We start from the raw sequence: 25,807 nt of genomic DNA on the forward strand, positions 1-25,807 counted from the left end.
TCACCTGGCTGGGGGGTGGCGGAAGAACCTGGCTTCCCGCTGCCCGGCGACGGCGGGATCCGGCGTCAGGTCTGAGGTGCCGGGTTGCAGCCGTCTCTGTGGCTGTGAGAAGCCACCCGGCTAGTCCGGGACCGGGTCGGCACTCCCAGCAGGAAACAGAGCACCGTCCCGAAGCAGAGGCGCCTGCAGCTGTGCGCAGGGCGCGAACAGGTGAGTGATAAATGCAGGCTCTGGGGACCCGGTGGTGGCTCTAAGTTTCAACGCTAGTCAGACATAACAAGTAAACATCATCACCACGGGTGATGAAGTGTAGCCAAGCAGCCAAAGGCAGGAGCCGAGAGCAGAACCTACTTCCGATGTGGAGGAGGGTCTCTCTGCAATGACATTTAGGCTGAAACCTCAGAAGGAGCCATCCGGAAAAGAGAGGGGACGAGTCGTTACGGCAGGCGCAAAGAACTGCCAATGCAAAGGCTTGGAGGCTGGAAAGCGAGCGATTGACCCACTCAAAGACGGTGGCTGGGGGGAGTGCTGAGAGGTGAGGACAGACACCCAAGCAAGGTCAGGTCTGGTCCGGTCCGACCTCTGGAGGCCTCTGTAAGGAGCTGGCCTTTCATCCTAAGTGTAGCAGGCATTGGTGCTTGACCCACAGCCAGGATCCATACTACTTCTCCTTCCTCTCCCCTTAATCTATTTATTCATTTATTTTGACAGAAGTATTTTAAATGAGACAATGCCTTTATCGAGCTAGTAAAGTTAACAACTTTTTTAAAAAAATATTTATTTATTTATTATTTATTTATTTTGGCTGCACCGGGTCCTAGTTGCAGCATGCTGGATTTATTTCCCTGACCAGGGATCGACTCCAGCTCGGGGTCTTACCCACTGCACCACCAGAGAAGTCCCAACAATAACTTCTTAATATTACCTAATACATAGCCCACATTCAGATTTCCCTAATTGTCCGCAAAATGTCTTTGATAGCTAGTTTGTTCAAGGCAGAGACCAAATAAGGATTCTATGTCTCTTCAGTCACTTTAATCTAGATGGAACCACCCTCCCCACCTCTTACCCACCTCACCTCCTTTTTTTTTGGTCTTCATGATACTGACCTTTCTGAAGATTCCAAGCCAATTGTCCTTTGAGATGCCCCATCACATTCTGGATTTGTCTGATGTTTCCTTGGGTGTTGTTAACTTGTTCCTCTATCTCTAGTTTTCCCTGCACACCAGAAATTAGATCTAAAGCTTGGAAATACATATGTCTCCTAGGTGCTGCTCTGTACTCCAAACTGCATCACATTAGGAGGCGCCCAACATCTGGTTGTCTCACTTTAGTGAGGCTGAAATTGATCACTGGTGAGGCTGTGACAGCCAGACTTCTGTGTTGTAAAGGTATGTTTCACACCTTGTGACCACTAAGTAATCTATGGGGTGATTTCTTTGTTTTGTTGGTCTATTTTTGTTTGTTTAAATTAAGTTAAAATGTACATACAGTAAAATTCATCCTTTTTAGAGTGTGAGTTTTTTGGTTTGTTTGTTTTGGGTAGGTTTTTTTTTTTTTTTTTTTTAGTGGTGCCTTACGGCATGCAGGATCTTAGTTCCCCAGCCGGGATTGAACCCGTGCCCCCCTGCATTGGAAGCGTGGAGTCTTAACCACTGGACCGCCAGGGAAGTCCCTAGAGTATGAGTTTTGACAAATTCATACACTCATAATCATCACCCCAATCAAGAGATAATACATTTCTATCACCCCCCCCCCAAAATTTGCCCATGCACCTTTTTAGTCAACACTTACACCGTACCCGCTGGCAACCACTGATCTGTTTTCTGCCCCTATAGTTTTTGCCAATATCATACACAGGCATATCTCATTTATTGTGCTCCACTTTATTGCACTTAACAGATATTGCATTTTCTTTTACAAATTGAAGGTTTGTGGCAATTCTCCATTGTCAGATGATGGTTAGCATTTTTTAGCAATAAAGTATTTTTTAAGTTTATTTTATTGAAGTATAGTTGATTTACAATGTTGTATTAGTTTCTGCTGTACAGCAAAGTGATTCAGTTATACATTTATATATATATTCTTTTTCATATTCTTTTCCATTATGGTTTATTACAAGATATTGAATATAATTCCTTGTGCTATACAGTAGAACCTTGTTGTTTATCCATTCTATATATAATGGTTTGCATCTGCCAATCCGAAACTCCCAATCCATCCCTCGCCCACACCCCCAGCAATAAAAAGTATTTTTTAATTAGTACATTGTTTTTTTAGACACAGTGCTATTGCACACTTAATAGACTACAGTATAGTGTAAACAAAACTTTTCTATGCACTGGGAAACCAAAAAGTTCATGTGACTCACCTTATTGCCATACTTGCTTTACTGCAGTGTTCTGGAACCAAACCTGCAGTTAACTCCGAGGTATGCCTGTACATGGAATCTTCAGCACGTAGCCTTGTGTGTCTGCTTTCTTCCTCATAGCATAATGCATTTGAGAACCATCCACGTTGTTATGCTTATCAATCAGTTCATTCCTTTTTATTGCTGAGTAGTATTCCACTGTGTAGACATACCAGCATGTTTATCCACTTACCAGCAGAGAGACATTGGGTTGTTTACATGTGGTGATTCTTTAGCACCACGCAAATACCCAGTTTCACATCACATCAACCTTTCACCTAATGGCTTTATCATCACTGGTGATCCTTGCCTCAATCAAGTATTTAATTGGGAGTTACAAAATGGTGATTTTCTAATTCTGTCATTCCTTCTACATTAGCAGGAATTCTTCTGTAAAGAAGAGATTTACTTCATTGACTAGGGTTATTTGGGTATTCTGAAATACTAAAAAGGATAAATTCTGAAACCCTTCTCTTTAATTATCAATTTTTAGACTAAGAATTTGGTGCAATAATATCCAATGGTGACAAATTAGAATTGATTTGGGAGGGTTATCTTTAATGGACTCATAGATTTTTTTCCACGTTTGATATCTTTAAATTTGTTGCAATCTTTATCTTTTACCCCCACTTACTGAAAGAGTACTATATTAGTCTTTGTGGCTACACAAACAGGGATATACAATTCCCATCCTTAAGAAAGGCTGGTAAAAGGCAGGTAGTAAATACAAAATTAATGCAGTGCTACAATAGCAATGAGAGGAGATTCTACGGGATTCTGTGACAACACAGAAGAGGGAATGCTACCTAGGAAACCAAGTTCATATTATACATTTGATGAGACTTGGAAATTTCTTTGTGACCTTTTTTTTTTAAATTTATTTATTTATGGCTGTGTTGGGTCTTCGTTTCTGTGCGAGGGCTTTCTCTAGTTGTGGCAAGCGGGGGCCACTCTTCATCGCGGTGCGCTGGCCTCTCACTATTGCGGCCTCTCTTGTTGCGGAGCACAGGCTCCAGACGCGCAGGTTCAGAAATTGTGGCTCACGGGCCCAGTTGCTCTGCGGCATGTGGGATCTTTCCAGACCAGGGCTTGAACCCGTGTCCCCTGCATTGGCAGGCAGATTCTCAACCACTGCGCCACCAGGGAAGCCCATCTTTGTGACTTTTTTTGTCTGCCACTTTATTTGTGCTTTGTTTGTTCCCTGTTTTTCGTTTTGTCTTCTTTTTCTTGCCCTCCTGTGGGCTACTTGAACATCTTTTAGAATTCCAGTTTGACTTACCTATATTGTTTTTGAGTGTGTTATATTGCATACCCTTTGAAGTGGTTGCTGTAGGTATTACACTATACACATGTATGTACTTGTCACAGTTCACTGGTGTCGACATTTTATCAATTTGAGTAAAGTATAGAGAAACCTTACTTCCCTTTACCCTCCCTTGTTTATAATAACCTTAAATATCTACTCTACATACATTGAGAACCGCATCTAACAGTATTTTGTCTTGCTTCAACTGTCGAACATATTTCAAAATACTCAAGAGATGGAAAGTCTACTGCATCCATGTTTTTAGTCTTTCCATTGTTCTTCCTTCCTGATGTTTCAAGATTTCTTCTTCTGTCATTTCCTTTCTGTTTGGAGATCCTCCTTTAGCCTTTTTTAAACAAAATTTTTATTTTATATTGGAGTATAGTTGATTTACAATGTTGTGTTAGCTTCAGGTGTACAGCAAAGTGATTCAGTTATACATATACATATATCTATTCTTTTTCAGATTCCTTTCCCATATAGGTTATTACAGAGTATTGAGTAGACTTACCTGTGCTATACAGTAGGTCCTTGTTGATTATCTATTTTATAATTAGTAGTGTGTATATGTTAATCCTGACCTCCCAGTTTATCCCTCCCCCCCACCTTTCCCCTTTGGTAACCATAAGTTTGTTTTCTATGTCTGTGAGTCTGTTTCTGTTTTGTAAATAAGTTCATTTGTATCATATTTTAGATTCCACATGTAAGTAATATCATATGACACTTGTCTTTCTTTGTCTGACTTACTTCACTTAGTATGATAATCTCTAGGTCGATACATGTTGCTACAAATGGCATTATTTCATTCTTTTTTTATGGGTGAGTAATATTCCACTGTATATAGGTATCGCATCTTCTTTATCCATTGATGGACATTTAGGTTGTTTCCATGACATGGCTATTGTAAATAGTGCCGCAATGAACACTGAGGTGCATGTATCTTTTTGAATCATGGTTTTCTCGGATATGTGCCCAGGAATGGGATTGCTGGATCATATGATAGCTCTGTTTTTAATTTTTTAAGGAACCTCCATACTGTTCTCCATAGTGGCTGTACCAATTTACATTCCCACCAACAGTGTAGGAAGGTTCCCTTTTCTCCATACCCTCTCCAGCATTTATTGTTTGTAGACTTTTTGATGATGGCCATTCTAACTGGTGTGAGGTGATACCTCACTGTACTTTTGATTCGCATTTCTCTAATAATTAGCGACGTTGAGCATCGCTTTTCATATGCTTTTTGGCCATCTGTGTGTCTTCTTTGGAAAAATGTCTATTTAGATCTTCTGCCCATTTTTTCATCGGGTTGTTTGTTGTTTGTTTTTTTTAACAATTTATTTTTTAACATATTTATTTATTTTATTATTTTATTTTATTTTATTTTTTTGGCTGCGTTGGGTCTTCGTTGCTGCACACAGGCTTTCTCTAGTTGCAGCGAGTGGGGGCTACTCTTCACTGCGGTGCGCCGGCTCCTTGTTGCAGTGGCCTCTCCCGTTGCGGAGCACGGGCTCCAGGTGCGCAGGCTTCAGTAGTTGTGGCACGCGGGCTCAGTAGTTGTGGCTCACAGGCTCTAGAGCACAGGCTCAGTAGTTGTGGCGCACGGGCCCAGTTGCTCCGCGGCACGTGGGATCTTCCCGGACCAGGGCTCGAACCCGTGTCCCCTGCATTGGCAGGCAGACTCCCAACCACTGTGCCACCAGGGAAGTCCTGTTTGTTTTTTTGATATTGAGCTGCATGTGTTGTTTGTATATTTTGGAGATTAATCCCTTGTCGGTCACATCATTTGCAAATATTTTCTCCCATGCTGTGGGTTGTCTTTTTGTTTTGTTTATGGTTTCCTTTTAGCCTTTTTATTTTTAGATTAGGTCTGCTGGTGACAAATTATATTAGTTATCCTTCATCTGTGAATGTCTTGATTTCCCCCTTTACTCTTTTTTAAAATGCCTTACAATTTTGTCATTTTTCAAATTGAAGTATAGTTGATTTACAATACTATAGTAGTTTCAGGTGTACAACATAGTGATCCAATATTTTTATAATTATACTCCATTTAAAGTTATTATCAAACATTGGTTATATACCCTGTGCTGTACATATGTCCTTGAAGCTTATTTATTTTACACATAGTAGTTCATACCTCTTAATCCCCTACTCCTATCTTGCCCCTCCCCCTTCTGTCTCCCCACTGGTAACCACTAGTTTGTTCTCTATATCTGTGAGTCTGTTTGTTCTGTTATATTCATTCATTTCATTTCTTGGATTTCACATATAAGTGATATCATACACTATTTGTCTTTCTCTAACTTATTTCACTAAGCATAATACCCTCCAGGTCCATCCATATTTTTGTAAATAGCAAAATTTCATTATTTCTTATGGCTGAGTGATATCATACATACACACACACACACACACACACACACACACACACACACACACACACACTATGAACATTGGGGTGCATGTATGTTTTTGAATTAGTGCCTTTGTTTTCTTCAGATAAATACCCAGAAGTAGGAATGCTGGATTACATTGTAGTTCTATTGCTAGTTTTTTGAGGAACCTCCATACTGCTTTCACAGTGGCTACACCAATTTACATTCAGACCAACAATGTACAAGGGTTCCCCTTTCTCCACATCCTTGCCAACATTTGTTATTTGTGGTCTTTTTGATGATAGCCATTCTGACAGGTGTGGGGTGATATCTCACTGTGGTTGTGATTTGCATTTCTCTAATAACTGGCGATGCTGGGCATCTTTTCATGTGCCTGTTGGCCATCTCTATGTCTTCTTTGGAAAAATGTCTATTCAGGTCTTCTGCCCATTTTTTAATCAGGTTGCTTGTTTTTTTGATATTGAATTGTATGACCTATTTATATATTTTGAATATTAACCCCTTATGGGTCATATCATTTGCAAATATTTTCTCCCATTCTGTAGATTGTCTTTTCGTTTTGTCAGTGGTTTCCTTTGCTGTGCCAAAGCTTTTAAGTTTAATTAGGTGCAATTTGTTTAATTTTGTTTTTGTTTCCTTTGCCTTAGGAGACAGATCCAAAAAAATATTGCTACAATTTATGTCAGAGTGTTCTGCCTACATTTTCTTCCAGTTTTATGGTATCCAGTCTTACCATTTAGGTCTTTAATCCATTTTGAGTTTTTGTATATGGTGTGAGAAAAATGTTCTAATTTCATTCTTTTACTCCCCCTTTACTCTTGAGGTGATTTTCGCTGAATATAAAATTCTGGGTTGACGCTTTTCTTTCAGGGCCCGAAATGTGTTGCACTTTTTGTTTCTGGCCTTTGTGGTTTCTGATGAGATATTCAGTCATTCAAATTGTTTTCCCCCTATATGTAAGGTGTCATCACTCTCTTGCTGCTTTCAATTTTTTTTTTTTCTTTAGTTCTCAGAAGTTTGATTATGATGTATCTTGACATAGATTTCTTTGGGTTCAACCTGTGTGGAGTTCATTCAGTTTCTTGACTCTGTAGGTTTGTGTCTTTTGCCATATTTTGGAAAACTTTAGCCATTATTTCTTTGAATACTTTTTCTGTCCTACCTTCTTTCTCCTCACCTTCTGGAACTCTGACAACACAAATACTAGATCTTTTGTTATAGTCCTACAGGTCCCTGAGACTCTATTTTATTGTTTTTGTTGTTGTTGTTGTTTGTTTTCCAAGCTATTTTCTGTTGTTCAGGCTGGGTAATTTCTATTGATTTATCTTCAAATCCACTGATTCTTTCTTCTGTTGTTAGGTCTACCCACTGAGATTTTTACTTGGGTTATTGTAGTTTTCAGTTCTAAAATTTTTATCTGGTTCTTTATATCTTCTATTTCTCTGCTGAGACTTGAGGCATTTTTATGATAGCTGTTTTAAAATCCTTAGCATAGAATTCCAACAGCTGAGTCATTTTCGTGTTGGCATTTGTTGTCTTTGTTCATTCAAGTTGAGATTTTCTTGGTTCTTGGTACAATGATTTTTTAAATTGAATCCTAGACATTTTGGGTATTATGAGACTCTGCATCTTATTTAAATCTTCTCTTTTAGCAGGCCTCCTCTGACACAGTACCAGTGGGGAAAGGGGTATGCCACCTCCTTATTGCTGGATGGGGTGGGAGTCTAGGCTTCCACTCAGCCTTTGCAGTCAGGGGTTGAAGAGGGGCTGCAGTTCTGCAGGGTGTGGCTGGAGTACAGCCGTTACTGTCTGTAACTTTTTCTGTCCTGCTGGACTGTCCTTTTCCTGGTCCTTTGCCTAGAGAGAGTAGGCTTTTGTTGGGCCTTCCTTTGTCTGTGTGTTGTTTCTAGGTGGATGGCTTCTCCAGCACCCAGCTTGGGATACATGAAGCAAAAAGAAAATCTAAGGAATTCTCTGCTGTGTTGTTCTTCAGGTCTTGAGGTCTAGCCAGTCTGCCTTCTTCTCGTCATCTTTCATAGTCGTCTTATGTTTGTTTTATATATAATGTCTAAGGTTTTTAGCTGAACTTAGTGGAAGGAATAGAGAAAAGCCCATCTGCTCCAATTCTCCAGAAGCAGAAGCCAGGAGGGGAGTGAGTCCTTATATCTTTGATGCTTAAATTGTCCCATCTTTAGCCAGTGGGATGAGCTGGCTCCTGTTGACATTACTTATTATTCTTTGATAGCTTCCTTGGACCCCGAGATGTTCTGGGCTTACCTTGTATTCTCCCTGCCCCACACCTGGAATCAGTCTGTTCTACAAGGGACCCTAGTTGGCCTAAGCCAGTCCTGGGAGGCCACTTGTCTTAGTCTGTTCAGGCTGCTATAACAAAATACCATGGACTGGGTGGCTTAAAAAACAGACATTTAGGGACTTCCCTGGTGGTGCAGTGGTTAAGAATCCGCCTGCCAATGCAGGGGACATGGGTTTGAGCCCTGGTCCAGGAAGATCCCACGTGCCACGGAGCAACAAAGCCCGTGAGCCACAACTACTGAGCCTGCGCTCTAGAATCCGTGAACCACAACTACTGAGCCCACGTGCCCTGGAGCCTGTTCTCCGAAACAACAGAAGCCACTATAATGAGAAACCTGTGCACCGCAACAAAGAGTAGCCCCCACTCGCCGCAACTAGAGAAAGCCTGAGCACAGCAACGAAGACCCAACGCAGCCAAAAAATAAATAAATAAATAAATAAATTTATTTATTTAAAAAAAAAAAACCCCAAAACCAGACATTTATTTCTCATAGTTCCAGAGGCTGGGAAGTCCAAGTTCGAGTCAGAATCAGTTCTTGGTGAGGGCTCTCTCCTGCCTTGTTAGACAGCTGTCTTCTCACTATGTTCTCATATGGCCTTTCCACGGTACATGCTTTCCATGGTACAGAGAGTCTGTCTTCCTTTTCTTATAAGAGTGCTAATCATCACAAGGGTCCCACTCCCATGACTTCATCTGAACCTAATTATTCCCCAAAGCCCCACCTCCTAAAACCATCTCAGGGAGAGTTGGGGCTTAGACATATGAATTTGGCAGGGGGTGGGGAATGGGTGCATCACAAACATTCAGCCCATTATCCCATTCCACTTGCCAGTGAGTGGTTCAGGCATGGGCCTTTTCTCTTCCTAAAGATGACAGAGAGGCAAGGGCTCTCTCCTTTCTCTACCTGGGGTATCTGGTGTTGGGGCCACCCACTTGCTGCCAGCCTAAGGACAGGGCCAGCACAGAGAGGGCAGAGCCAAGAGCATCATAGGACTGGGAGCTAGAACCCTGATTTTCCTGTCTACAGACAAGCTGTTTCATTTTGGCTCTCGTTCTGCCTCAACCCTGACCTGCCTCAATCAGCAGCTGAGAAAAGAAAAAAGAAAACGTGCGATAGGTCAGGGAGGTCACTATGTCACTTGGTCTCTCTCATGAAAACCTCTGATTTGAACCCAAAAGAAATCCATGCACACACTTCTTTACACTTCTTACACTTCTGTTTATTCTTCCTTCTCATGAAAACCACTGACATGTGCCTTTCATGGGGGAGGGAAGACAATGCTGCAAGAGTGTTCAGGATCCCTAGGCTGAATCCTCAGGTGGTAACCTAGGAAGCCAGACATCCAGGAGGCCAGGCCCCTAGGGTCCTGGAGCTGGGGCACCCCCTGAAGAGAATTTCGGAGGGCAGCTCCACATGGGCCCCATGAGCTCTTCTTCTCAGCCCAGGGAGCTCATCAGGGTCTGGGCCTGCTTCAGTTCTGCAGGGGGAAGAGGTTGGTAGGCAGGCGGCAGTTAGGCAGGATCTGGGAGGGCCCCTTACCCTCCAGGTACAGCTGAGCCTCACCTGCCAGGAGGACCTGGAACTTGTCTGCTGAGAGGGACATGGTAACAGGCTGGGCCGGGGCACCCGAGGCAGCTGCCACCTCCAGCCGCAGGTGCACCATGGGCTCTTCCACGGACCGCAGCAGGCTAGAACTCAGGGTGTAGTCCACCCGCCAGCCCACGCCTGCCAGCCTATTCACTGCAAGACCGAAAGGGGCGCAGGGTCACAGGCAGGGGAGCCAGGCAGCCCTAGCCCACACCCTGGTTCAGCCCTGAACCCTTCAGGGCTATGTGGCCTTTGAGCTCTCATCCCTCTGATCCAGGAGCTCAGATTACCCACAGCAGATCTCAGAGGAAAGAAACTGGGGCTGGTGTCAGGAATCCCAGCTCTGTGACTGCTCGACATGTGATGTGGTTAAGTCTCCTTTCTGAGGACCAACACCTCCCAAGCCACATGCACCTTCTAGAATGGAGCCCAGCCCCCACCCTGGCACCCCACACTCACCTCGCAAGCTGCAGGCCCGCAGGTGCTCCTGCAGGGAGCTTTGCTTCTCCTCATAACAGCGACACAGGCTGGCTGCATGCTCTGGGGGCCGAAGGGAGGTCCCCTGAGCTAGCAGGTGGGTGCTGGGGCTTAGGCCACTCAAAGGGCAGGTCTCAGGCTCCTGGCCCAGAGAGGGCAAGGTGCATCTCAGGGTCACACAGCCTGACCTTTGCCTGGCACCCCTTGGCCCACAGGTTACCCACCTGCCTGCCCTCATCCCCGTACCTTTGGGCAGCCCCAGCTGCTGCAGTTCACTGGACAAGGACTCGCCATCCACGCTATGCTTGGCCGCACTGGAGAGGATGAAACTCAGCACTGCCACTGTGGCCTTCACATCACCCGACTCTGGGGGGAGCCGTGGGTGGAGTGGGGGGTGTCACTGTGGCCCCAGCCACCTCCTTGTGACCCCACTATCTTCAGCTCAGAGCCCCCAGGCCTCCTTGAGCCATGAGCGCTGCTACTGCCCCACTGGGAGCGGGCAGAGGACCCTAGGGCTGGCAGTGTCTTTCTTCCCTCATGCTCCTCTGCTGAGGCAGGTGGGTCAGAGTGGGCTGTTGGGAGGAGGGGCCTCTGTGCCAGGCCCCACGCTGAGTACCCGGGTTTGCCCAAAGGTCTGTGGACCCAGTGGGGTACTCACCAAACCTGGCATCAGCGGTGAGCTTCAGGATCTTCTCATACTGTGGAGAAAGGAGGCCCTCAAGGGGTGCCGGGCCCCTGCTCACCAGCCCCCAACCCCTGGCGTGGATCCTGCGGTAAGGACACGAGGTATCCAGGGAGGGTGGGAGCTGATCACCCATCTCCCTGGGTCTGGTGCACTTTCAGGGTAGTGGGGGTCACAGGGTCATGGGACAGTGGGGTGCGGGGCCCTGCACTCACATCAATCCCCTGTCCCAGAAGGTCCTTCAGCACCTGGCTACACAGCAGCCTCAGCTTCACGGAGGACTGGAGGGGAAGGCCTTACATCAGCCAGACTGACCCACCTCACCCCTCCATGCTGGTGGGCTGGCTCAGAGAGGGCTGGCCACATACATCATCAGTCACACAGCATGTTCGGATAGCCCGAGAGCGCGGAGGCCCCAACTCAAGAGTGACCTCACCACCCTCCACCCTCAGAACCCCCAGCCGCAATCCCTCTCTGCCCCCACCCCCAAGACCCCATGCACTCAACAATTTTGGCCAGCGTGCTGATCTCTGCCAGGACCCAGTCAGGACAGTCCAGGTCACCACAGAACCGGAACCTCTGCAAGGGAGTGAGGTAGGTGGTCAGGCTGGAGGGCCGGCTGACATATGGCCAGGCGTCTCCCACGCTACTGCTCCTCAGGGTTCCTGCTCCCTGTCCAAGATGCGTGCCCTCTGGCCCACCTGTTCTCCCCTACTACCAGGCTGTTTGGCGAACCCTCTCCCTGACCCACCCTGCCACCAAACCTTGTTCTCACGGCTGTCCCAGGCATTCATGTGCTCAGCAGACATGACTGGGCACCCTCTCTGTGGGAGAGCCCACTCTAAGCGCTGGGGGTACAGCATGGAACGCAACAAAGCACCTGGCCTCAGGGTGCCAGTGACCATCTCACCTTCTCCTCCTTTCCCTCCCCAGCTCCAGCCGTACTGGCCTCCCTGCTGCTCCTGCTGCAAATTAAACGTGGCTTGCTCTCTCACTTCACTCAGGTCTCTGCTCAAATGACACCTCTTCTGATGGACTTTCTCTGACTATGCTTTCTTAAATAGCCCCTCACACAAGGAAATTTTGGGGGTCAGTGGATGTATTCATTATCTTGATCATGGTAATGTTTTCATGAGCATATACGCATCAAAACTTATTGAACCATATATTTACACACACATGGTTTGTTTTATGTCGATTTTATCTCAAGGAAGCTGTTAAAAAAAATAAAACAGCTCTTCACCATCATGCTTTAGCTGTTTATCTTTCCTTCTTGATCTCCATGGCATTTATCACAGCATATATCACATTTTATTACTTATTCAAGGTCCATCTCCTCTGTTAGGATGCAAACCCACCTGGTCAACCACATCTTGACAATATCCTCCACCCCCCGATCAACTGTCCTTTGTCCTGCTTCTGTGGCAAAGCTCTAATGCACAGCAATATACATGTTCACCTTCCCACCCCTCTATCTGGGCTGCTTACAGATGATGGGAACAAAACCCGCAAACTGGGTACACGGTCAGTCCACGTTCTCCTGATTCTGCTGGGCCCTCAGTGCAGCCCCATAATCCCATGTCCTCTACTTGGCCCCATCGTTCACCTTATCAGTCACTTCAGACCTGCTCCATGACCCTTCAACCTCGAATCCTCCTTTTCACCTGTCATCCCCCTGATCACACCTGACCCCACTGCACTGGGGCTTCTACATGGGCCTCCAATGAAGTTCTCTAGCCATGGTCACAAATGACTTTCTTCACTAAATCTAGTCTTCCTCTTCCTCAACTCCTCAGCAGCATCTGACACAAACCCATCCTTCTTCTTGAAGCCACATACTCTTCTGGATTTCTCCCTATGGCCTGGCCTCTGTCTCATTTTCTGGCTCACCCTCCTTTCCCCAGCCCCCAAATGGTGATCCCTGCAGGCTGCCTACTGTCATTATTCTGGGGCCGGGGACTGGGACTGCTGGTGAGGTGGTGGGAGTGTTAAGGACAGCCTTGTACTTCTCCTATTTCAGGAGTTTTTACCCATTTTGTGGCATGGACTCATCAGGCATCTGGTGAAGTCTATAGGCTTTTCCCAAAATGATGTTTTTAGATGTATAAAATACACAGGAGGGGGCTTCCCTGGTGGCGCAGTGGTTGAGAATCTGCCTGCTAATGCAGGGCACACGGGTTCGAGCCCTGGTCTGGGAAGATCCCACATGCCGCGGAGCAACTGGGCCCGTGAGCCACAATTACTGAGCCTGCGCGTCTGGAGCCTGTGCTCCGCAACAAGAGAGGCCGCGATAGTGAGAGGCCCGCGCACCGCGATGAAGAGTGGCCCCCACTTGCCACAACTAGAGAAAGCCCTCGCACAGAAACGAAGACCCAATACAGCCATAAATAAATAAATAAAAATAATTTAAAAAAAAAAATAATAAAAAAATAAAATACACAGGAGGGACTTCCCTGGTTGTCCAGTGGTAAAGAATCTGCCTTCCAATGCAGGGGATGCGGGTTCGATCCCTGGTCAGGGAACTAAGATCCCACATGCTGCGGGGCAACTAAGCCCACGTGCCGCAACTAAAGAGCCCGTGTGTCACAAACTACAGAGCCCATGCGCTCTGGAGGCCGCGCCACAACTAGAGAAGAGAAAACCCGCACGCCACAACTAGAGAGAAGCCCGCGCACTGCAAGAAGCGCCGCAACAAAAGATCCCACATGAGGCAACGAGGACCTGACTCAGCCAAATAAATAAATAAATATTTTTAAAAATACATAGGAAATGATGATTTTGCAAATATGTTCCTATAAAAGGGTTTCATCTTCAAGAAATTCATGGAAAAGACTCTGACAAGTACAGGTTTCTGGTAACTGACTGTACTGCTGAACTGAATGAATAAGCATTTTCAGAACTCTAATGAAAAACAGATGAACTCATAAAAGTGCTAACAAAAGATCAAGATGAAAAAAAAAATTAATTACATGGGACTGAGTGAACTGATGAGGATGAGTATAATTTTTGTGACTTTCTGTCTGAATTAAAAAAAAAAATCCCACAAGGACTCAGAGGCAAAGAATATACAAATCAATTTTCACTGCAAAGTAAAGGAGCTGTTACAGTGGAGGATTACTGGACTGAATGTCAATATTATGACATAGTATGAGTGTGTTTCATGTTTGGTAATTGCAATCATTGTTGCTTTTGTTGTGGTCATCCATGTACAATGCTTGGTGTCAGTCTATTTATCTCTTGTAAAAATAAAATACAGTGTGTGTGTGTGGAGAAAAAAAAAATACATAGGAAAAACTCCATAGTAAAATAAACTAATTAAAAGTTGTCAAAATAGGGAGTTCCCTGGTGGCCTAGTGGTTAGGATTCTGGGCTTTCACTGCCATGGCCCTGGGTTCAATCCCTGGTCAGGGAACGTAGATCCTGCAAGCCGCGTCGTGTGGCCAAAAAAAAAAAAAAAGTTACCAAAGTATTCAAAACAAATTGGTGATGTGACATATGTTTCAAGTCAAATAATGACAGTAATTTAGAAATGAGCATAAACAATATGTAAACAATGCCAACAGCTGTAATGTGACATGAAAATATCTGATTTCTATTAGTGACAAAGTCAGAGGTGCTGCTAATCATACTGGGGTTTGTTGCCAACACTCATAATTGAAGAAAATACTAAATTTCAGTTTGAAGTTAGCCAAAATTGAGAGGTAATATTTTTCCTAACTTCATGGGTCCCTGACTTCTACCCATAGAAGTCTACCATCTCTGCATTTTTTCTGACTTCTACCATCTCTATATTATTTACTTTTTTACCATAAGCACGTGTTCCTTGTGCAATTTCTTAAAATGCTGGCTTTTCTCTAGGTTCTGTCCTAGGTCCTCTCTTCCCAACTCATATTCTGGCTGAGACAGGTTACACATTTCAGGGTTCAATGATCATCTTTGTGCTGATGACTCCCAAATTTATAACTGCCATTGTAGATTCTCTTCTGAGCTCCAGACACTTAAATCTAGACTGTCTCCTAGCCAGCTGCACCTGGCAGCTCAGACGCCTCACTCAGCGCGTATCAAAGTAGCTGGTTCTCTTCCAGCTGAAACCTGCCCCCCTCCCCAGTGAGCATCACCACCTGGGAACCAAGCCCAGACCCCTCCCTCTCCTTTTTCCCTCATGCATTTAGTCCCTGAGCCCTGCTGATTTCCCCCACTTCTATCTCCACTCTCTCCACCCTATCTCAAGTCACTACCATGTCCTGGGGGGCCTGCTGCCCCAAGCTGGGCTCTCTGTTCCCCTCTTGCTCCCTCCACAAGTCAGCTGAAAGGCTCTTCCTAGCTTCCCAGCACCCTCTTCTTAAAGACCAAACTCCTCTATGTGGCTCTCAAGACCGAGCAAGCTTTGGTCTATGCTTACCTGTCGAGCTTCATCTTTCACTAGCCTGCAGTTTCTACTCTTCCAGGTGATGAAATGCATTCATTCCTAGGGAGCCATGCTCTCTCTCACCTGAAGTCTTTGAATGCTGTTCCCTGTCTGAAGATACAGCCTCCCACCAGCCCCGCTCCATGCCTCCTAACCCCTGGTACGCAAACTGCACTGCACCCAGCTAGCTTTCTTCCCTGCTCCCAGGCCCTCATATGATGTCATCCTTGGGTCGCCTCCCTGACACTATGCACAAGGTGAGTTTGGACCCTTCCCCTCAAGTCTTAACTATGACTGCCCATTCAAGCTTCCAACTTAGCCCTTCCCTCCTGCAGCCAAAGTCTCAGTGCCTGGCACAGTGCATGGTATACAGCAGGCACTCACAATCTGTTGAAGGGATGAATGGATGGATGAGTTGGGAAATCCCAACCCCAAATCTACTCCTTTCTGGCTCTGGGAAGAGCGAAGGGCCTTCCTAACAGTGCAGAAGACTGAGCTTAATTGTAAGCAAGTTTTTCTCCAGGTCCCACAGGAGCGCTGGGAAGTGGGCACCTTTGGGAGAGGCAGAGGAAGGCCTGCAGGGACAAGCCCCAGCTCGTGGCCTGGGGGTGCGCGGGCCCTTCCTTCCCGTCAAGGCACTCCTAGCCTGCCGGCCCGCCCTGCCCTACTCATCCTGCAGGGAGGAGGGTGAAGGGAGGCTTTTTTCTACCAGAGCCTCGGCCCTCACGACTGCACCCAAGTGTCTGCTGAGGGGCCCGGCAGACTTCCCATCTCCCCGCACCCGGCGCCCCACCCTTCCTGCAACCGCGGCGGTGAGATTTGGGGTCTCCTACTCTGCCCGCCCCCAGCACCCCCTGCCTCGCATCACCCCTCATCCCTCACCATCACGCCAGGAAGCCCGCGCCCAAGACTTTCACCTTCCTGTCGCGCCGGGTCAGGTGATGTGGCGGTCACGTGACGCTGGGGCGGGGACCCTGTCGGATCGGGGCGGGAGCAAGTCGCGCAGCTCTGAGCTGCTGGGGCGGAATACCGGGTCGCTTTCTCAGTCCCCAGAACCCTTCCCTGGCAAGGACCAGCGCCAACCCCCAGGTTAACTGAGAACAGAACCAAAGCAGTAGGAAGAGGGAGTGGAAGCCGTTTAATTTGTTCGCCTTAAGGGAGCGGGAGCCTTCCGTTCTGCCGGGGTATTCAGGTCGTCTCCATGTTTGTAAGCAATGCCATTACATACAGCTGTGGGCTGTGGCAAAAGACATATTTTAAAAATTTATTGGAATAGAATGCACATACAGGAAATTGTACGTAGTGTAAACACAGAGCTTAATGAATTTTCTTTTTTTTAAATAACTAATTAATTTATTTATTGGCTGCGTTGTGTCTTCCGTTGCTGTGCGCGGGCTTTCTCTTGTTGCAGCGAGTGGGGGCTACTCTTTGTTGTGGTGCGCGGGCTTCTCATTGCGGTGGCTTCTCTTGTTGCGGAGCACAGGCTCTAGGCACGCGGGCTTCAGTAGTTGTGCCTCGTGGGCTCAGTAGTTGTGGCTCGCGGGCTCTAGAGCTCAGGCTCAGTAGTTGTGGCGCACGGGCTTAGTTGCTCTGTGGCATGTGGGATCTTCCCTGACCAGGGCTGGAACCCGTGTCCCCTGCACTGGCAGGCGGATTCTTAACCACTGCACCACCAAGGAAGCCCCTTAATGAATTTTCATAAACCATATACCCCATGTAACCAGCACCCAAATAAGGAAACATTACCAGTACCCCAGATATCTCCTTCAAGTGCCTAGGTATTTTATTTCATTTTGATGAATCCCTTAAGGTGCCTAGCAAAAAGGCCTGTAACATTTGACACGCTCAGGAGAACTGTTTTGCAGCTTCACCAACATCAGATGTTTATCTTAATTTTTCCCAACCTAATGGGAGAAAAATAGGTTGCTTTAAATTGCATTAGTCTGCTTACTTGAGAGTTTGAGCTAATGGCTAGTCTAGGAAAACTTAAGTTTCCCATGTTCACTTGAATAGGGAAAAACAAAAAAACCAAAATAGCAACAACAAAAATACACTAGAGAATAGACCAATAACCAAAGAAGAAATTGAACAGTTTGAGATCTGTCTTCAATTCCATGCCCCTCACCCTTACACTAGGCCCCGCTTGTTTTATTGTTGCAGGCTTTCAAGCTTTCAAAGTACAGATAGAGCCTATGGCAATTAAACTGCTCCCTAAATAGAAAGAGATGGAAAGCTAATTCCTGCTAAAATTGATCTCACTTATAAAGAGCTTTTTAAAAATCATAAACATCAGCATGTTGAAGTCAAGAGTGTGTTACAATACACCATATCAATAAAAATTTTTATTTTAAGAGTATAAGGATAGTTCCATTTGTATTTCATCATCTCAGTAGGTTAAAGAAGAAAAGAACTGATAAATTTGGGAAACCATTTTTTTTATTAAAAAGAAAAAAGAAAAAATTAGTAATAGATGAAAACTGCCTTAAGTTGATAGAGTATTTGAAAAACAAAACAGCAAATATCAAAAAGACAAATTATTTAAATTTGGAAATAAGGCAAAAAGGTGGGTGACATGTCCTTTTAATGTCATACTGGAGCATTGTCTCACAGATTTGTTTCACAAATAAAGATTATTTGCCTATTAAGAGCAGTGGTTCTCAGACTTTACAGTGTATCAGGATCATCTGCTGGGCTTGTTAAAACAGTGTTGGGCCCCACCCCCAGAGTTTTTCATTAAATAGGTCTCAGATGGGACTTGAAAATTTGCATTTCCAACAAGTTCCCAGGTGTGCTGAGATTTCCAGTTTGAGGACTACACTTTGAAAACCACTCATTTAGGAAAATGTACCTGAGAAATTATATGTTAACCCACAGATTTCTGTCCAATAGAAAAGTTAACCCCAAAGATTACAGTTTTATTGCCCCATGGGAAATTATCAGCTTTTGTCTCTAACTTAGCACACACTTCAAAATGCCTTTGCCAGTGCACTAGAAATACTTCTCAGAATGTCCTTCAAGTTAGCTTTACCATCTTACTGTTCCCTCATTAATTGAATAAAATATTTGACATGCATTCCTTCACTTGTATGAAAGTCATGTTTTTCATTTTTGCAAGTTAAACTTTGATAGAGTATACTTGTGTACTAGCCCTGGACAGGAGTATACAGATACTAGTGTATATATATATTTTTAAATATTTTATTTATTTAGCTGCGCCAGGTCTTAGTTGCAGCACAATGGGATCTTCCTTGCCATGTGCAAGATCTTTAGTTGCAGCATGTGGGATCTAGTTCCCTGACCGGGGACCGAACCCGGGCCCCCTGCATTAGGAAGTCTTAGCCACTGGACCACCAGGGAGGTCCCACTAGTGTATATTTTAATACTAGACGTATTCCCGTTAAAGTCAGAATCAGTAACGCACTCTCATTATTGTGACCCAACATTGTCCTAGAGGTGTTAAGGCCAGGGGTTCTCAACTGGGGGTGATTTTGTCTTCTGGGGGGATATTTGGCAATGTCTGGAGATACTCTTAGTTATCACAACTAGGGAGTGCTGCTGACATCCAGAAGGCAGAGAGCAGAAGCCAGGGATACTGCTAAACATCCTACAAGGTGTAGGACGGTCCCCAGTAGCAAAGAATTAAAAGGTGGTCGGTGGCTAGTGGAGTGTGCTGGAGCATTGTATGTAGACCAGGCTCTCCAGGCCCACCTGGTGCAGAGGAGTCAGAGGTCCACAGGTGAGCGCCTGCTTGTCCCAGCCGCACACACCTCACAGGTGGAGAGAGGAAGGCTTCGTAAGGAGGTGGAGGCAAGCAGGGGAGCTCAGGCCTCATCTGTCTGACCTCCTGCCTGCCTGAGAGAAAGCCCCAGGTCAGCGCTGTGAGGGGCAGCCCAAGTTACTGAGCCCATAAGACAAGAGCCCTGACCAGAGCCCTGGGACCCTGGGCTAGTTGAAGACCCTATCCTTTTGCCCCACAGATCATCATGGGAGTCCGGTCCAGCCTCTGGCCAGGATGTGATTTTTTGGCTTCTGATGCCCAGGCCCTCGCCTTTCTCTCTTGCCTGCCAAACTTGTGCAGCCCCACATCAGAGGTGAGTGTCTCCTTGAGGGGGTCTGAGGGGCTGGGGGCGCAGGCCCACGGTCCAGGGTCAGTTCCTCGGGCTGGACCAGGGGGCCAGTCCCAGACAAGTCCCTGTGCATCTTCACCCTCAGCCAGGCCTTCCCACACCGCACAGTACAGCCACAGCTGCGGGCAAGGGGGGACCCAAGGACTGACCTCTGTGAGACTGGCAACCTCCTAGCGGCCCCGCAGCAGCTCTGCCTCCCCAGACCCCACCTCAAGCCCCGTGTCCATCCAGCCTGCCTCTCCAGGCTTCAGAAAACAGTGGGCTTTGGGGACTTCCCTGGTGGCGAAGTGGTTAAGAATCTGCCTGCCAGTGCAGGGAACACAGGTTCGAGCCCTGGTCCGGGAAGATCCCACATGCCGTGGAGCAGCTAAGCCCATGTGCCACAACTACTGAGCCTACGCCCTAGAGCCCGCGAGCCACAACTACTGAGCCCACGGGCCACAGCTACTGAAGCCCACATGCCTGGAGCCCATGCTCTGCAACAAGAGAAGCCACCCAATGAGAACCCCGTGCACCGCAATGAAGAGTAGCCACCGCTCACCGCAACTAGAGAAAGCCCGCATGCAGCAAGGAAGATCCAACACAGCCAAAAATAAATAAATAATTTAAAAAACCCCAGCAAACATTGGGCTCTGTACCCGCTACTCCTCACACTAGGTTCCCTGTCCAGGAGGCTGCTGAAAGGGGAACTGGTCGCACCTGTTGGAGAAAGGTCTTAGGAAATCACCTTCTTTGGGGTTAGTTCCACCTTCATTCACTCATTTACCAAATACTCACTGTCTCTTTCTCTATGTCAGGCTCTGGGGTGATAGGTCAAGCAGGGTGCCCACACTGAGGAGTTTCCCCATCTCTGTTGGTAGTTTTTTGTTTTTTTGTTTAATATTTATTTATTTGTGCCGGGTCTTAGTTGTGGCACACGGGATTTTTTGTTGCAACATGTGGGATCTGGTCCCCTGACCAGGGATTGAACCCAGACCCCCTGCATTGGGAGCGCGGAGACTTAACCAATGGACCACCAGGGAAGTCCCTTCCCTCTCTGTTTAGAGACAGACAGACAGGCAGACTCAGATGTCTTCTGATTGTATGGGCACCCAGGGTTGAGAAGGGGAAGGCCTCACTCACAGGAGGTGATGGTAGGTGTGAATGTGGAGGGGGTGTGGGCGGGCGACCACGGGACAAGGGTGTCCAGGCAGAGCCCAGCTTGTGAAACTGGGGTGGCAGCAGGCCCTGCTCTATCTGGAAGGCTTCCTGACCCTGCCAACTGCAGGCCCTGGCTGGATCACAGGTAATGGCTTCATGTTGATTTTTCAAAATGATAGTTGGTACCTTTGAATTATATAACTAAAGATTATTGCAATAAAAATCACAAAATACAGAGAAGTTAAAGAAACAAACAAAAATCAGTAAACCCCTTCTCTCCCCAAATAACTACTCTAACAGCCCTTTCTGACTTTTTTCCCATGCATACGCAACTCTGACCCAGTAAGAAATGTACATTTGGTCTTCACCGTGGGTTCCTGACACAGAGCTCCTAAATCCCTTGGAGTTTCCTGGGCAGTAGGAGCCTCTTTTGTTCTAATGAGGTGACTCTGGGTGGGCTCCTGGGTAGCTTCAGGATGGGGGCTGGTCGCCAGGAAGACCAAGCCATGATTAGAAGCTTGGAGAGGGGCTGCAGAGTGAATTAACTGTTGATTCTGCCTACATGATGAAGCCTCTATAATGATCTGTGAACCACACCCCAACCCCACGGGGACAGAAGCTCCTGTGCTCGGGACCCCCCCAGACTTTGCCCTATGTGTCTCTTCATCTGGCTGTTTATCTGTATCCTTTATCATATCCTTTAATGAGCCATTCGCAGTTTCACTGTACCGGCCGTGCGTACTTAGACATGCATGGCTTAATCTTTGAGACAAGCATATGCTACTGGCAGGATTAGAGCTGGAATTACCGCGGCTGCTGGCACCAGACTTGCCCTCCAATGGATCCTCGCGAAAGGATTTACATATCCTTTATTATATAGTAAATTGGTGAGCGTAAGTATTTGCCTAGCTTCTGTGGGCTGTTGTAGCAAATTATCTAACCCGAGGAAGGGGTTGTGAGGACCCTGATTTGCAGTCAAGTTGGACCGACCAGGGGACCGACTACTTGGCGATTGGTGTCTGAAGTAAGGGGCAGTCTTGTGGGACTGAGCCTTATCCTGTGTGGTCTGATGCTATCTTCGGGTAGACAGTGTCAGAACTGAATTGAATTGTAGGACACTCAGCTGGAGAATTGGTTGGTATGGGGAGAAACCCACACGTTTGATGTCAGAGTATTCAGTGTGGAGGAATAGCGTTTTTCCTTTTAGCAAATGTGAAAATAAGCTTTATAAAATAGTATCCTACCCTATATTCTGTTTTGGAACCTAATTTTTCACTCAGCGGTGACTAGTGGCAGGCTTTGAATAGGCTAGGAATTGTGCGGGCCCTGCCCTGGTTTCCAGCAGCGGTGAGAGCACTGGAAGAGGAGACTAACCAGGCTGCTGGGTGACCTTGGGTAAGTCTCTGCCCTCCTCAGAGCCTCGATTTTCTTGGTCAAATTAAGGGTGTGGGTAGTACTGGATCAGTGTCTGAAAGTCAGAACTGCCACATAAAGCTGGGCAGGCTGTGCACTGCACAACTCCAGGGGGAGGAGGAAGGGTATTCTTGTCATAATCTGTGTGAATGGAGTGCCCAGAGCTGAGTAATGAATGGGCCCTGCCCGAAATATGGTGTGTGAACCTGTTGGTACACAAGATGATTTTAGGTGGTATACAAATGCATTCATTCTTATAGTTACCTTCTATTTGTAGTAAATGATACCGATTTTCCACTTGAAGAGCTTATTAAACCACATTTGTTGTTTGTTTGTTTGTTTTGGCCGTGCTGTGTGGCTTGTGGGGTCTTAGTTTCCCAACCAGGGATCAAATCCGGGCCCTCGGTAGTGAAAGCGCTGAGTCCTAACCACTGGACTGCCAGGGAATCCCCTCCCCAGGGTTTCTGATTCAGTAGATCTGAGGTGGAGCCTGATAATTTACATTTCTAATAAGTTCCCAGGTGATGTTGTTGCTGCTGGTTCAGGGACCACACTCTGAGAATCACTTACCAAATTGCCTTTTTAAATACATTTGTTTAGGTTTTAAAAAGGAGTAGATGTTCAACATCACTAACCATTAGGGAAATGCAAATTCAGACCATGGTAAGAGAACTACGTACTTATTAGAACAGCTGAACTAAAAGGTAGTGAACTAAAAAGTAGTGACAATATCAATACAGATGAAACTGGATCTCTCATATGTTGCTGATAGGAATATAAAATGGTACAAACACTCTGGAAAATAGTTTGGCAGTTTCTTTTAAAAACTAAACATATACCTAATATGACCTAGCAATTGCACTCCTGGGCATTTATCACAGAAAGATAAAAACTTATGCCTGCACAAAACCCTATATATGATTATTCATGGCAGATTTATTTGTAAGAGCCCCAAACTGGAAACAGCCAAATATCCCTCGAATGATGGTGAAGCAAACTGTTTTATATCCATACTACAAACTACTATTGTTGACCTTAGAAAGAAAGTTATTTTACTAGCAAAAATGGGTTTATTTGGAAATGGCAGAGGAATTGCAATTCTGGATAAGCAAGCTACAGCAAAAGTCATAAGCAAGTCCAACAAACAAAGGAGAGGAACATTATTTTATAGAGTAAAAGGAGGAAATTAAGAGGGTTTGTTCTGAATGAAAGTCCGTTGGAGAAAAGTGAGAGTTCAGGGTGATGGTGGTTTCTGTTTGGCTGAGTTGGGGAGGTAGTCGATGTCTTGTAGAAGATACAATGTACATCTTTTCCTGTTGGGGTCTGTAATTGACAATTCTTCCTGTAATTGACATGGAGTGGTACTGTGCAAGAGCTCCCCCTTCTGGCCTTCTGACTCCATTTTAGTGAGATTTCCCTTTATTTTCACACTATTCAGCAATAAATAGGGACAAGCTATTGATACAAGCAACAACTTGGATGGGTCTCAAGGGTATTGTGCTGAATAGAAAAAAAAAGCCAATCTCAAAAGGTCAATAGCATATGATTCCGTTTATATAGCAGTCTTGAAATGACAAAATTATAGAGATGGAAAGCAGATCAGTGGTTGCCAGGGGATAGGGATGGTGGGAGGGCGGAAGGTAAGGTGTGACTACAAACCAGTAGCAGAGGGAGCTCTTTGTAGTGATGAAATAGTTCTGAATCTTGATCATAGGTGGTTACACACATCTACATGTGATAAAATGACATAGAACTATACATTTGGTATTGTTTTGATATTGTACTATACTTATATGTAACCATTGGAGGAAACAAAGTGAAGGGTACACAGAACCTCGCTGCAATATCTTTGAAATCCCTGAATCTATGATGATTTCAGATAAGTTAAAAAATGAAAACTGAAAAAGAATTGATTTAAATTAAAATATTAAGTAAAAAAATAAACAGTACACAGGTCTGGCAAAAATTGACATAGTAAATGACTGAGCATCTCAAATCCATCCAATGTACAATTGCCCCCCACCAGGCCACCTGCAGGAGGCTGGGGCTTTGGACTCTTCTCCTGATTGGCATTGGGGTAGGGTTGCTAGGTAAAATACAGAATGCACAGTGAAATTTAGAATTCTAATAAACAAGGAATATGTTTTTTTTAGTATAACTGTGTCCCATGCATTATTTGGGACATACTTAAGCTAAAAGAAATTATTCCTCTAAGCTCTTCAATGTATTTAATGTGATTTTTTTTTATGCCCTTGTCTCCTAATTCTGATATCTCAGCCATTTATGAGTCTGCTTGTGTTGACTGGTTTTTCTCTTAATTTTAGGATACATTTTCTTTCTGCTTCACATGTCTAGTAAATTTTATTTATTTATTTATTTGTTTGTTTTATATTGGTTGAGCCGGGTCTTAGTTACAGCACTTGGGCTCCTTAGTTGCAGCATGTGGGCTCCTTAGTTGTGGCTCGCTGGCTCCTTAGTTGTAGCATGTGAACTCTTAGGTGCAGCATGCATGTGGGATCTAGTTCCCTGACCAAGCATTGAACCTGGGCCCCCTGCATTGGGAGGATGGAGTCTTAACCACTGTGCCACCAAGGAAGTCCCATAAATATTTTTTTATATGCTGGACATTGAACATACATTGTAGAGATTTGGATTGTGTTACTGTACTCTAAATAGTGCTGAGTTTTGTTCTGGCCAGCAATTAAATTACTAATGGATTAACTTGACCATGTATGTCAAGGCTTGGTTTAGGTTTTGTTAGGGTGTGTTTTTTCCCATTTTTTCCTTATGCCTAGGGAATCTTCCTTACTCCCAAAGCATAGCCTTTGACGCCCTCATGTCAGTTTCTGGGAATGTCCTTCCTTGATTCTTTGGGAAAGTAGTTATATGATCTCCACCTAATTTACTGCAGCAAACGTCATGTCCAGCCTTCAAGGAGCCATTCCAGCAGCATGTTAGAGCTCCAGGTGTTGTTGACAGGGCACTAAATTCTTAGTCACAGGAGAGTGCTCCCAGGTCAATAAATTCTCATGTATACAACCTTTTATTCTACTCTTGGCCCAACACCCTTGTCTTCTCTTATACCTCCTCTCCCAATTTCTTTCAGTATATATTAGCTCCTGAAACTCTTTTGGTGAATAAACTGTTACGCCCAGAGCAGGACTGTACTTGTGATCTTGGGCCGTGATGATGACTGACCGTAGTTATTGGTCTGGTGGCAATGTGGGGCAGCAATGAGAAGGGCACACTTTATCATTCTGTAAGGTACCCACCTCAGGGAAGGTCTTCACCTAGTCTCCAGGCAGCAAGAGGCTGTTCTGCTTATTAGGGTTTGGGGTGGGGGGCTGCTTCTAGCCTAGCACGTTCAGGGAAAACTGGAGGTTCAATGTTCTCGAGTGTATCCATTCAAATTTTCCCATACCAGGTATCTGGATCCCATTACTTTTCTATCAGGGACCCTGCATTTAGGATAGGAGATCAATTACGGTTGATCATGCAGTCTCCTTTGCACTTCTGCCATCCTTATGATTCAATTCTGTGTCTGAT

The 25,807-nt window shown here is 45.5% G+C and overlaps 1 protein-coding gene and 2 long non-coding RNA genes across 4 annotated transcripts; 2 read left to right on the forward strand and 1 right to left on the reverse strand.

The window, feature by feature from the left end:
- Window positions 1–3: 3 nt before the first annotated feature.
- Window positions 4–12,189, forward strand: LOC103000647 (uncharacterized). 2 transcript variants are annotated; one of them, XR_009007738.1, is made up of 5 exons: window positions 4–210; window positions 1,269–1,391; window positions 10,707–11,048; window positions 11,124–11,264; window positions 12,107–12,189. It is a non-coding gene; the product is annotated as an uncharacterized LOC103000647 (long non-coding RNA). The 2 variants fall into 2 exon arrangements; XR_009007739.1 differs by lacking the exon at window positions 4–210 and adding an exon at window positions 429–535 and having other exon boundaries at window positions 10,707–11,264.
- Window positions 9,612–16,535, reverse strand: COMMD4 (COMM domain containing 4). Its single transcript, XM_007197677.3, has 8 exons — window positions 16,464–16,535; window positions 11,681–11,752; window positions 11,389–11,454; window positions 11,150–11,189; window positions 10,738–10,857; window positions 10,474–10,554; window positions 9,991–10,167; window positions 9,612–9,904 (listed from the first exon to the last, which is right to left on the reverse strand). Exons 1-8 carry the CDS (start codon window positions 16,464–16,466, stop codon window positions 9,864–9,866), a joined length of 600 nt encoding a protein of 199 aa, XP_007197739.1. The 5' UTR covers window positions 16,467–16,535; the 3' UTR covers window positions 9,612–9,863.
- Window positions 16,536–16,587: 52 nt separating this feature from the next.
- On the forward strand, window positions 16,588–20,282 carry LOC130707735 (uncharacterized). The gene is made up of 3 exons (XR_009007758.1): window positions 16,588–16,788; window positions 19,559–19,672; window positions 20,019–20,282. It is a non-coding gene; the product is annotated as an uncharacterized LOC130707735 (long non-coding RNA).
- Window positions 20,283–25,807: the final 5,525 nt, after the last annotated feature.

This window comes from Balaenoptera acutorostrata, chromosome 3, assembly GCF_949987535.1.
Source record: "Balaenoptera acutorostrata chromosome 3, mBalAcu1.1, whole genome shotgun sequence".
Taxonomy (NCBI): domain Eukaryota; kingdom Metazoa; phylum Chordata; class Mammalia; order Artiodactyla; family Balaenopteridae; genus Balaenoptera; species Balaenoptera acutorostrata.

Bases quoted from the DNA above. Each gene is read 5' to 3' on its own strand.
- COMMD4 (XM_007197677.3), bottom strand. The intron at 10,168-10,473 runs GTGAGTGTGGGG...TCGGTCTTGCAG, and splicing joins GCGGGCCTGCAGCTTGCGAG to TGAATAGGCTGGCAGGCGTG. The intron at 9,905-9,990 runs GTGAGGCTCAGC...TTCCCCCTGCAG, and splicing joins GTTCCAGGTCCTCCTGGCAG to AACTGAAGCAGGCCCAGACC.